Source organism: Ochotona princeps, chromosome 1 (assembly GCF_030435755.1).
Source record: "Ochotona princeps isolate mOchPri1 chromosome 1, mOchPri1.hap1, whole genome shotgun sequence".
Lineage (NCBI taxonomy): Eukaryota > Metazoa > Chordata > Mammalia > Lagomorpha > Ochotonidae > Ochotona > Ochotona princeps.
Genome location: NC_080832.1, coordinates 163,758,459 through 163,769,589, shown reverse-complemented (window position 1 = coordinate 163,769,589; position 11,131 = coordinate 163,758,459). Strand labels below are relative to the sequence as shown.

At 50.9% G+C, this 11,131-nt stretch overlaps 1 protein-coding gene across 1 annotated transcript; it reads left to right on the top strand.

Moving 5' to 3' along the window:
- The first annotated feature begins 3,063 nt into the window (after positions 1–3,063).
- On the top strand, positions 3,064–10,616 carry SERPINB9 (serpin family B member 9). Its single transcript, XM_012930174.2, has 6 exons — positions 3,064–3,241; positions 4,807–4,944; positions 5,318–5,435; positions 7,408–7,550; positions 8,909–9,064; positions 10,162–10,616. The coding sequence occupies exons 1-6, from the start codon at positions 3,074–3,076 to the stop codon at positions 10,567–10,569; spliced, it is 1,131 nt and encodes a 376-aa protein (XP_012785628.2). The 5' UTR covers positions 3,064–3,073; the 3' UTR covers positions 10,570–10,616.
- The last annotated feature ends 515 nt before the right edge of the window (positions 10,617–11,131 follow it).

The following is an 11,131-nucleotide window of genomic DNA, read 5'->3' as shown; positions in this document are numbered from 1 at the left end:
CTTGCGCGCTTCCACAATGTCCTTCACGCCATCTCATTTGTTTTTCAGACTGTGAAAATGTTCTCGGCGGTGGCGACAGTTACGTGAGCACGGACAGAATAGGTTTTTCATCTGCTGGCTCGCTCCCCAAATGGCCACAGTGCTTTGGTGTGGGCCAGACTGAAGCCAGGAGCTTCACTTAGGTCTGCCACACGGATGCAGGGGCCCCAGACCTTGGGCCATCCTCCGCTGCTTTTCCAGGAGCATTAACAGGGAATTGGGCTGGAAACGGAGCTGCTGGGACTGCAGCAGTAACTTAACCCGCTACAACATTTATCTTAATCTATGCATGTATGCATGTATCTATCTTTAAAAAAAAAAAAAAAAACTAGGCACCAAGTGTGTGAAGGTTAGGCTCCTTATTCTGGAGGTCGTGCAAATGCGTGGTGGGTTCCTATCATTGTGACTCTCTTATTCATTGTGTCCCAGGTCCCTGGCTTGCCACCCTCTAATTCTGGCCCTAATTCCACTGAAATTCCACGTTCTTCATTCTATATTCAGCTGAAATCTGCTGGAGACCAAGGCTTCCGGGTAAAGCTCCCTGTCTTTCGGGCATAGTTGCTGATTGTCCTCCTGCTGCCCGCATCCAGGGCTCCCGGTGGCTTGCCGAGAGAGGACGCAGCTGCCACAAGCTGGCACTTTGCATCTCAAACCACGTCACCAATTGTGTCTGCATCTGAGTCTCCGGACTGCAGGGAGAACAGCAATGGGAAATGAAACGCTCATGCAAAAACAAACAAAAAACAAAACCAGAATTAGAAGCTAAGCACAAAACCATTGTTTGAAATCCACGTGTAGTTTTTTTTTTTTTTCATGATAGGCATTTTCCGTGAACATTTTGAAGGTCCCTTGCAGACAGAATCTAAAGAAAAAAAAAAAAAAGCTGATATCTGAACTCCCCTTCCATGAACATTCTGAAATCACCAGCCAGCCTGACTCGGCACCTGTCACTTTCTGGGAATACAGTGGCTAGGCTTGGAGATTGGCTTGGGCACAGTCCAACTGAGAGGTGGGACTGGAAGGGACATTGGCTTTTGTCCAAACCTCCCATAAAGGGACAAGTGGGAGACAGACCCACACTGGCCACCTGACATTCGGGACCTGCCACTCCACTCTTCCTGGACTGACGAAAGCTAGGTGACGTTCTCTTCTCTGCTCCCTAACTCCTCTGGGTTTCCTCCTGCCGGCTTGCACCTGCTGCGCCACAACGCTCAGCCTTCCAGGCAGTGCAGGCGCCGCACTGGGTCCCTCAGGTCAAGAGGGCACTGGGGATCTGAGACCCGGGCGAGGAGCACACCGAGTGCACGACGGAGGACACCTCGCGTCCGCCCGCGACCCGGGGTCTCCGGGGGTCAGCCTCACGCGGCTCTGCCCCCAGCTTCCGCGGCCCAGAGGACGGGAAATCCCACGCAGGGCTGGGCGTGGGCCGCGTGGGAACGAATTAGCGACAGGTGGGCGCGCAAGGCAGGGCTGGAGCAAGGGGTGCGACAGGCTTTAGAAACCCCGGGGAACTCAGGAAGCAGCTGGCAGAAGAGAGCCGGTGCGGCGGAGGGACATCTTGGCAGAATAGCTCTTGGTCAGTCCCAGCGGGATTGCCCAGCTGCGATTGGTCTGGGACGGTCCCTCCGCCTCCTTTCCTGGGTGCTTATATTATCGCTGGTGGCCAATTGGAGCACTGCCGGTCCACCCACCAGTGCAAACTTCCAGGTCCTTAGACCAGCGGTGGGGCCAGCGGCTCAAGCACAGAAAGAGTTGTGGTAAGAAGCAGAGCTGGGGAGGAGACGCTAGGTCCTGTGGGAGGGGTTTTAGGGGATCTGTAGGGCAAGATGAAGGCGAGCCGCTCTTGGCATAGGCTCAGAGGTGGGTGGCTTTGCAAGGCTTTCAGAAAGCTGAGAGAAGGGTGGCTGCAGTAGGGGAGGGGGCCAGGTGGGGAGGACATTGTTTAAATAAAAGTAATAAAACAAGCTTAGAAGCTTGTCTACTTTGTTGCTGTTGTTTTTGGATTAAATAATTGATTTGAAGGGCAGAGTTAGGAGGAGATGGAGAGACAACTGTTTTTGGACGTGCTGCTTCGTTCCCCAACTCTCCAGGTGCTCCTTCTGGACCTCACACATGACTGACAGAGGCCAAAGCACTGGCACCATCCATCTCTCCCTGCTTTCCCAGGACATTTGCAGGGAGCTGGATGGGAAGTGGGGGCACCTGGGACTCGAACCAGTTCTGCAGTGTGGCATGATGGTGTTTCAGGCAGCGGTTTAGCCACCACACTGGCACTGTGGCCCCTAAGCTTGGAGCTCAATTTAAAGGCATAGGAGGTTGACTTAAGGGGATGGGGCAAAGGCTGAAGAGATAGCCTTTGAGGAAGGAATCTGCATGGTATGTGCGTGTGTGTGTGTGTGTGTGTGCAGCTCCTGCTGTTTGTTCAAGGACAGGGCACGCTTGGGTTTTGGTGAGAGTGAGGTCCTGCTTCCCAAGGACATGGGGTCTGAGAGAGGGTGGCAGGGTCGCCCGGGAGTCCAGCTGTGAGCTGACAGAGCTGCACGTGGCACCGACCGCTCTTCTCGCCCCTGTCCTGGTTGGTCTTGCTCACCTGCACTGTTTCCCTGGATGCCTTTCTGCCCCGCCCATTCTGCTACCCTGTCTCCTGCCCCGTCCATGCTCTGGGCTTCAGCTCCCAGAGCAGTGTTTCCAGAAGAGCAAAAAATTGAAAGTGAAACAATGCAGACACAGGCAGAGTAAGGGTATTCCCGGGAGCTCACTGCTCCCAGCTGTGTCCTGTGTGTCCAGCCATGTCTGAGCGGATGAGCCAGCTGCGGGGGAGGGGGCTTCATGAGGTTCTTGGGCTGGCTGCTGAATGAAGTTAACCTCTGCATGTACTGTTTATGCGCAGAGAACCCTCAGTAGATTTCTCTCAGGCTTAAAAGCTCCTGAGCATGGAGATGAAAACCAGGAGTACCTCTCCAAACCTGCGAGCTCGGGCTGTGTCCTGGGCTGTGCTGATAGCCCTCCCTCCTTTGTACCCAGACGCTGCAGAATGGACGCTGTTTCTGAAGCCAATGGAAACTTTGCCTTCCGCCTCTTCAAGGAACTCAGTCGAGACAACCCAGACAACAACGTGTTCTTTTCTCCCATGAGCATCTCCTCTGCTCTGGCCATGGTCCTCCTGGGTGCAAAGGGCAACACCGAAGCCCAGATGGCCCAGGTGAGCCGCCCTGCAGCTCACTGTGGGGCTGGACCACAGCGGCTGCTGCTCTTGCCCTGTGACAGAGTACAGGGTGGGGGTCCACACCAACTCCAAGGGGGGCTGTCCACCAGGGAGGGAGGTGCCCGGGGGCAGGAGAGAAGGATCTTCCATTGAGATGGTTTTGGTGAGGGATGGGGAGGAGTAAGGAAAAACATTTCTCCAATTGTTGACCCTGAAAAGACTGTTGGATTTTTATGCTGCATCTTATTTTTATTCAGAAAGTGATACCAGAACTTTCTAGAAGCTAAGCTTCTCGCTCCTTGTAGGGCAAAGCCTCTGCAGCCATAGCTGCTCACCATCAGGAGGTGAACACCTGCTTCCCAGCCTGCTTCCCAGCCTGTGTCCTTGCTCAGTACAGAGCTGGAGGGACAGAAATCCACGAAGGGCCTTCCAGGGCTGGGCTCCACGCCTCTGACAAAGACCAAGGCACTTGTTCCTTGTGTGCTCCAGATGTGCTGCGAGCATCTGGAGATGGCTCCAGGGCCAGTCCTAGTGCCCAGGGCTCCCGGTGTGTGCAGAGCCCAAGGAGACACTGCCAGCGCCATCCTGTCCACGCACTCTCCTCAGGGCAGTGTGGCTCCTGCGTTCAGCACAACTTTCTCTCCCCCCGGGTGGACTGGACGGCTCCCAGTAGGCTTGCTCATTTTAACCCTGCTGCCTGCTGTGTGAGGGAGAGAAGGTTGAAGACTCCCTGTGGCCCAATGCTGCTTTTTCTCTGTGCGTGAGAACCATTCCACTCTGAGCATACATTTTCATTTCTATGCTTAGTCTCAGGAACCACATCTCTCGTCCTATACCGTTTTCCTCTGGAAGATGCCCTGGTGGCTGCATTTCTGCCCAGTTTTGGTGCCCTCATCTCTGTCTTCATGGGTGTGCATTAGAGGTGAGCTTTGCTCCTGGAGGGGCAGTGTCCAGGAGCCTCTGCTGGACCTCTCTGCCCTTGTCTTCTTTGCTGTTGTTCCCCTCCCCTAACTCCCAACAACACGAAACAGAAGCCAAGGAGCTCTGTGCAGGTGCAGGGCCAGTTCTCTCTCTGCCTTGGCTTCCTCTCTCTGCCTGGGCTGGCCACTCCTCTCCTGTGCCCAGCAGCGTCACTTCTCCAGGATGCACCAAGTGGTCATTTACAATAGAAACAGCCTCCTGTCAGGGTAGTCATTTTTAGGAGATATTTTTTTTTTTTGAAAGTTACTGAGGGAAGGACACACACACACACACACACACACACACAGATCTTGCATCCACTAGTTCACCACCCGAATGATCGCAGTAGCTAGAGCTGAGCCGATCCAAAGCTAGGAGTCTTTGCTTAGGTGCAAGGATCCCGTGGTCTTGGACCATCCTCTGCTGTTTCCCAGCTGAATCAGAAGTGGAGCAGCTGGGAGATGCACCAGTGTCCCTAAGGGATGCTGTTGCAATGGGCAGAGGCTTGTGTACTAGGCCACGTCGCTGGCCTTAAGGAATGATCCTAGGGAACACAGCAGACCCAGGAGCGATGAGGTCACCTGGTGGATTTCTCTCCGCAGGCACTTTCTCTGAGCACAGGGAAAGGCACGCACCAGGGCTTCCAGTCACTTCTCGCCCACGTCAACAGGCCGGATGCACAGTACCTGCTCAGGACTGCCAACAGGCTCTTTGGAGAAAAGACCTGTGAATTCCTCTCTGTAAGTTGAATCAGGAGAACCCTCAGTCGTATTCAAAACACCTGGTGACATAGAGCCCGGGATAAAGTCCTTAGAGAACCTGGGACACTTACAGTGACATTTTAAAATAGACTAGTATTGTATAGCTGCACCTTGCCGTTTTTACAAGCTGGCCCTTTCCAAAGCTCCTGTATTGATCCCTGCTCATTCCAGGCTCAGGCCATGTCTAGTTACAAACTGGGATGTTTTCACAGCTGGTGGGCTGAGATGGGATCACCATGGAGAGATGCGTTTTCCCGTTTTAACTCAGGGGTGAATGTAAGCTCCGAATTTGGGGAGCTTGCTGACACCTCCTGTGGCCAGGCAGCCTCACCGAAGGCTTTCCTGTCTGCAGTCGTTCAAGGACGCCTGTGTTCAGTTCTACCACGCGGAGCTGGAGCAGCTTTCCCTCGCCCAGGCTGCAGAGAAGTCCAGGAAACACATCAACGCGTGGGTCTCCAAGAAGACAGAAGGTCAGAGGATGCGTTCCTGCACTCTGCTTCCCTCTCTGTCTCCTCCCTCTCCTCCTGTGCCCGCCAGCCCACCCCACCCATCTCCCTCTCCTCCTGTGCCCGCCAGCCCACCCCCATCTCCTCCCTCTCCTCCTGTGCCCGCCAGCCCACCCCCATCTCCTCCCTCTCCTGTGCCCGCCAGCCCACCCCATCTCCTCCCTCTTCTCCTGTGCCCGCCAGCCCACCCCATCTCCTCCCTCTCCTCCTGTGCCCGCCAGCCCACCCCATCTCCTCCCTCTCCTCCTGTGCCCGCCAGCCCACCCCACCCATCTCCTCCCTCTCCTCCTGTGCCCGCCAGCCCACCCCCATCTCCTCCCTCTCCTCCTGTGCCCGCCAGCCCACCCCACCCATCTCCTCCCTCTCCTGTGCCCGCCAGCCCACCCCACCCATCCCTTCTGATTTCAATTCAGTTTGCCAATCGTGACAGAGATCATGACTAACTCCACCTTGCATTATGATTGGAACCTTAGTGGACCATAAAGTTTCCCAGCACACATTCAGGTGTTCAACAGTAGAGCTTTGCTTTGCATTTCCAAGGATTAAAGTGGCTACATAAACAGCAAAACCTCCTTCGGGTGGGTTTCTAACTCACCAATGTGGAATACAGCCTACAGTCACTGGCCTGTGAGGTGCACCGGTCAGGTGATGCCACTATGTCTGTGAGGGGGAGACTGATGGGCACCTGCCTGTTGGGCCATGCCCTTTGGCTGGCTCTTCTAGATTCCCTGGGGTCTCCACCACCAGGGTCTTCACACAGGGCAGTCCTTCTGCTTCTTTTTACCTTCCCTTTACACCCTGTGACTAGACTTGGTAAGCCTAGACTTGACTGGTCCACTCCAGACCCTGTCTCAGTCCTGATGTACTCCATCTGGGCTTGAACCTTCTTCCTTGGGTCTCAAAGAGCTGCCTGTCCTAACACGCCGCGGGGCTCACGGTGGCCAGATGTGTGAGCCATTCAGATGCCTCTGTACTACCTACTCCAAGGAGGACTCCTGTGTCTGCTCACAACTGAGACAGCAGAGGAGGGGCGTTTCCTTAAAGGAGTTTGGCTGTTCCCCTTCTGCCCGGACTGCCTGGCCCACCTAGCCCCCTGGAGGCAGTGAATTAGCAAGGATGTTGTTTGTTATGGAAAAGGTCCCACTTGAGCCAGGGGAGGAAGGGACTCCAAGTTGTCACATTGTTTCCTTTAGGAGTGCCTGGGGCATTGTTTAGGGTTCCAGGGGTTGCCTCTTTCCTGCCTCAGGTCTCTGCTGCCAGGTTTTTCTCCTTGTGAAATGCTCTGGTGTTTCCACAAGCAGGTATAGAATTTAGAACTGGGTGTGACAACAAGGCGTGTGATCAGACACTCTGTAACCACATGGAGCAACTGTTGCCCTTCAGTCTAGCCTCTGTTTCCTGCCTGTTTTGCTGTCTGTCCTGCTGGAGGAAACCTCAGCGTGGTGAATGTTCATGAAGTGTCTGCCGTAATGAGTATCACTCACATGTGTTTTTTAGTTCTGCATGAAACAATCCAATCTCTTCTCTTTGGGAAGGCAAATGCTCCAAGAATTTTATTAATTAATTAATTTATGTTCATTTTATTTGAGAGGTGGAAAGATAGGAGACAGAGAGATTTTCATTCACTGGTTTATTTGCCAAATTCAGTCAACAGCAAGTCCAAAAGTCGGAGTCTGTAGCTCGATGCAGAACTCTCACATGGGCTGCAGGGTCCCAAGCGCTTGCGCTCCCACATATTCCCACCTAGGGCTGGGAAGCAGGGCTGAGATTCAAGCCACACACACCTTAGCAGAAGCACTGCTCCTAACGGCCATTTGAAACACGAGTGGACACAGAATGTTTGGTTCTCGATTAGTAGTTTAACATGTGGCAATATGGTTTATTTGTCACACACTTATGAAGAGGAATCGAATGTAGTGTTTTCTTTTCTTAACAGGCAAAATTAATGAGCTGTTGCCAGCAAGTGCCGTTGGTGTTGCAACCAGGCTGGTTCTTGTCAATGCTATTTACTTCAAAGGTCGGTGGGACAACTTGTTTTACAAAACTTGCACAAAGGAAATGCCTTTCAAGATCAACCAGGTAGGCAGAAACTTTCAAAAAATAGAACAGAGATCAGGCTGGTTTGGTGACGAAACTGAATAAAAAGTTTCACCTTTTTTTTTTTTTACAACACAGTGATGACTGGGGTAGAAATAATTTGAAATGTAGAGTATTTCTAATGACTTATAGATTCCATAAAGAAGGTTAATGCCTGTAATTTTGCATATTTTGTTGCATCTCTGCTGTTGCTAGAGTTTCTCAGAGAATCGTTAAATGCACCTAATACTGGAAACTAAAGATTTACCTTAAAAATTGCTTCTTGAGACGATCAGAATTATAATAACTGAATTTCAGTGCACGAAGACCTGTGTGGTTCTGTACAGATGTCCTCCGCATGCAATAGCTGGACTTCATGATTTTTTGGTGTCAGGATGGGTTATAGGACTGTCACACCTTTGACAACCAACTTCTGTTGCAAGACAGCTTTCTGGGAGGGCGTCTTCCAGTCACACTCTTGTGAAACTAAGTTCATCCTCCTTTGTTAAATGTCTTCTGACTTGATTGAAATATTCTATACCAAATTTCATTTTATTATATTGTTTTCTTAAACTGGCTGGACTTACTTTAAATAAGGAAAATGTGACTTGCTTTGAAAAATGCCAAGTGTCACATTTAAAAAGACCCTGTGTATGCATTTGTTTGAAAAACAGACTTCATTCCCATCTGCCGACCCACTCCCCTTTGACATAGCTCCCCGGGAGCTGAAGCAGGCTAAAACTGGGCAGCAGGATCTCAACAACCCAGTCACTTAAGCCATCATGCGTGTCCCTCGGGTGTGCATGAGCAGGAAGCTGGAGTCGGGAGCTAGGGCCAGGACTTGGGCACAGGTGCTCCGATGTGGATGTGCTGTGTTGCAGTCAGCTGAAGGCTGGCCCTCAGAGCACCACATTTTATTTTGGTGAATCAAGCTCCTTGTGGCTCAGCCTAGTGCCATATTTGCTCTCACTGGATGACCTATAATGAGAGACGGAGCCAGATGACATTCTGTTAAGTTCTAACCGGAGCACAACTGGAGGGCACTGCCAAATGTTCACGGAAGATGAAAATCAAAGAGGAGTTTGTTCTAGCACAAACATTTGAAACATTTTTTTTCATAACACACATCTTTCATGAACTTCTTGGAAGACTCCTCCCATACACAAATTTAAAAAAGAATCTGTGACCACATAAACATCTTTTATTTGATTTTCCACGACCTTTTGAGGTTCCCTTGCATTGTTTCTATCATGACGCCGAAAAATTCCTGACATCGGTTGCAGTTGATTGGGAAATTTTCCCTGCCTCTTTCAGCAGTTGGTTTTAAAATTCCAGGCTTAAAATCTCTTCATTTCCACCAGAAGGAGCAAAGGCCAGTGCAGATGATGTACCAGGATTCCACGTTGAAAACCTCCTACATCAAGGAGGTGCAGGCACAGGTGCTGGAGCTGCCCTACGAAGGGGAGGAGTTGAGCATGATTGTTCTACTTCCGGATGACGGTGTGGATCTCAGCGTGGTAAGATGGGAGGCCTGGAGCTTCTTCCCGCTCTCCATTTCTGCTGGAAAAATCCAGGGGCACTCTCCCTGTCATCCTGTGTGATCTTTCTAACAACTCCTGCATGCTTTTTCCACTTTGGAGGTAGTGGCAAAGCGCTTAGATCTGGGCTCTAACTTCTGTCCACATGGACTTATTTCATGACCCTCTAGGTGTCCTTGCTGAGTGACTCAGCACATCTTGGTCTCAGTTTTCTCATATTTAGAATGGGTCTGATGGTAGGGTCTACTTGACAGGGTTGTTTAAGCAAATGAGGTGGGAGTAATTCAGGTGTAGCACACTGACAAGAACCACACCACACTAGCTACTTAATATAGTAGCCGTTGCTATCGGCATTGTTTTAAAATCCAGTGGCTAAAAGTGGGGAGTGAAACAGTGCTATGCTTTGTTCCAGCATTCAGGGAGAAGTGTGGCTGTCGGAGGAGTGTGAAGATCAGTGCTCAGGGTGAAGAGAGACAACCCCATCTGGCACATCGCTGCCACGCTTGCTTCCCACCAGCCTTGATGTCTAGTCTTACCTGAATGGCTGGCACTGGAATGCCCATAACTCCAGGAGTTTGTCCACCTCCCTCTGACTCCAGAAGCCACGCCTAACCCCAACCAGGGGAAGATTTCTCTCCTGGGATGGCTCATCCTGACAGCCCTTTCTTCCCTAATTTTTTTTTTTTTTCTGACCAGCAGTGGTTTGTTATCTTCAAAACCAAGCATTGTTAAAAACAGAACAATACTGAGGCAGGCACTGACAGATGTCAAGAGTGAAAAGTGTCTCAGAAAAGTGGGTAAAAAGAGGACAGCCCAGCCTCCACCGCTGGCTTGCACCACGTGTGTCTCTCCCTCGCCTGTTAAGGAAGCCATGAATGGAATAATAGCACAAGAGATGTAGGACAAGTCGTGGGGCTCATGAGCTTCCTGGCAGATGAGGCGGGTGGGGGGCGGCAAACCCAATGGGTATAAGAGACACAGTGGGTCAAGAGGAAGAAGGGGACTGCCTGGGACAGGCGTGCACTTGTAGACAGTCACTGCAGTCTGAATCTGCAAGTCAAATTTGGATCTTTTAGGTGGAGAAGAATCTCACTTTTGAGAAGTTCACAGCCTGGACGAAGCCGGAGTGCATGAGGAGTGCGGAAGTGGAAGTGTTGCTTCCCAAGTTTAAACTGCAGGAGGATTACGACATGGAGTCGGTGCTTCAGCAGTTGGGAATCGTAGAGGTCTTCCAGCAGGGCAAGGCCGACCTGTCAGCCATGTCAACAGAGGCAGACCTGTGCTTGTCTAAGTTTGTGCACAAGAGTTTCATCGAGCTGAGTGAAGAAGGCACAGAGGCTGCCGCGGCAAGTTCTGCCATCCTGGTTCTCGAATGCATGGAATATGGGGGACTCGAGTTTCGTGCTGACCATCCCTTCCTTTTTTTCATCAGGCACAACAGAACCAACAGCCTTCTGTTCTGTGGCCGATTCTCATCTCCATAAGGGGTGCACTTCCTGTGCCTGGGAGAATCCTCTTTCTGTGTCTCTAGATTCTCCTTTACTGCTGCATGCCAGTGGGCCAGACGCCAAGCGCAGACATGGGCGGATTCCACCTTATTCTAAACAATCTCATGATGCTGCATACTCAGCGCTTCCCATGTTGGCCACTCTCTTAACTCTACTTAATCAATAAGGTCATACGGATTGCCTGTATTTAGGACATGGTCCAAATCCCACAGAACAGCATCCAAAGTTCCTAAGCGTATTTCTCACTCATTGCACATTCAATTCATTCTCATCAAGTTGTGCTTTCTTGGAACTTTAAGCTTACTGTAACCGCTCTCAGTGGCAATAGATGGTGCTAGATATCATTGTTACTATTTTATAGTTTTCCTGGTACATTGAATTTGTAAAAAAATACATTTCTTTGACACACATTTTAATTTTGTTTGACTTTCACAATCACCCAGTAGGGGTAAACATTGCATTAGCTGCTGATGCAGTCCAGTTAATCTCTTTTTGCCTTTGTTGTTCATACTGTTAATATCATGGCTAACAAAATATT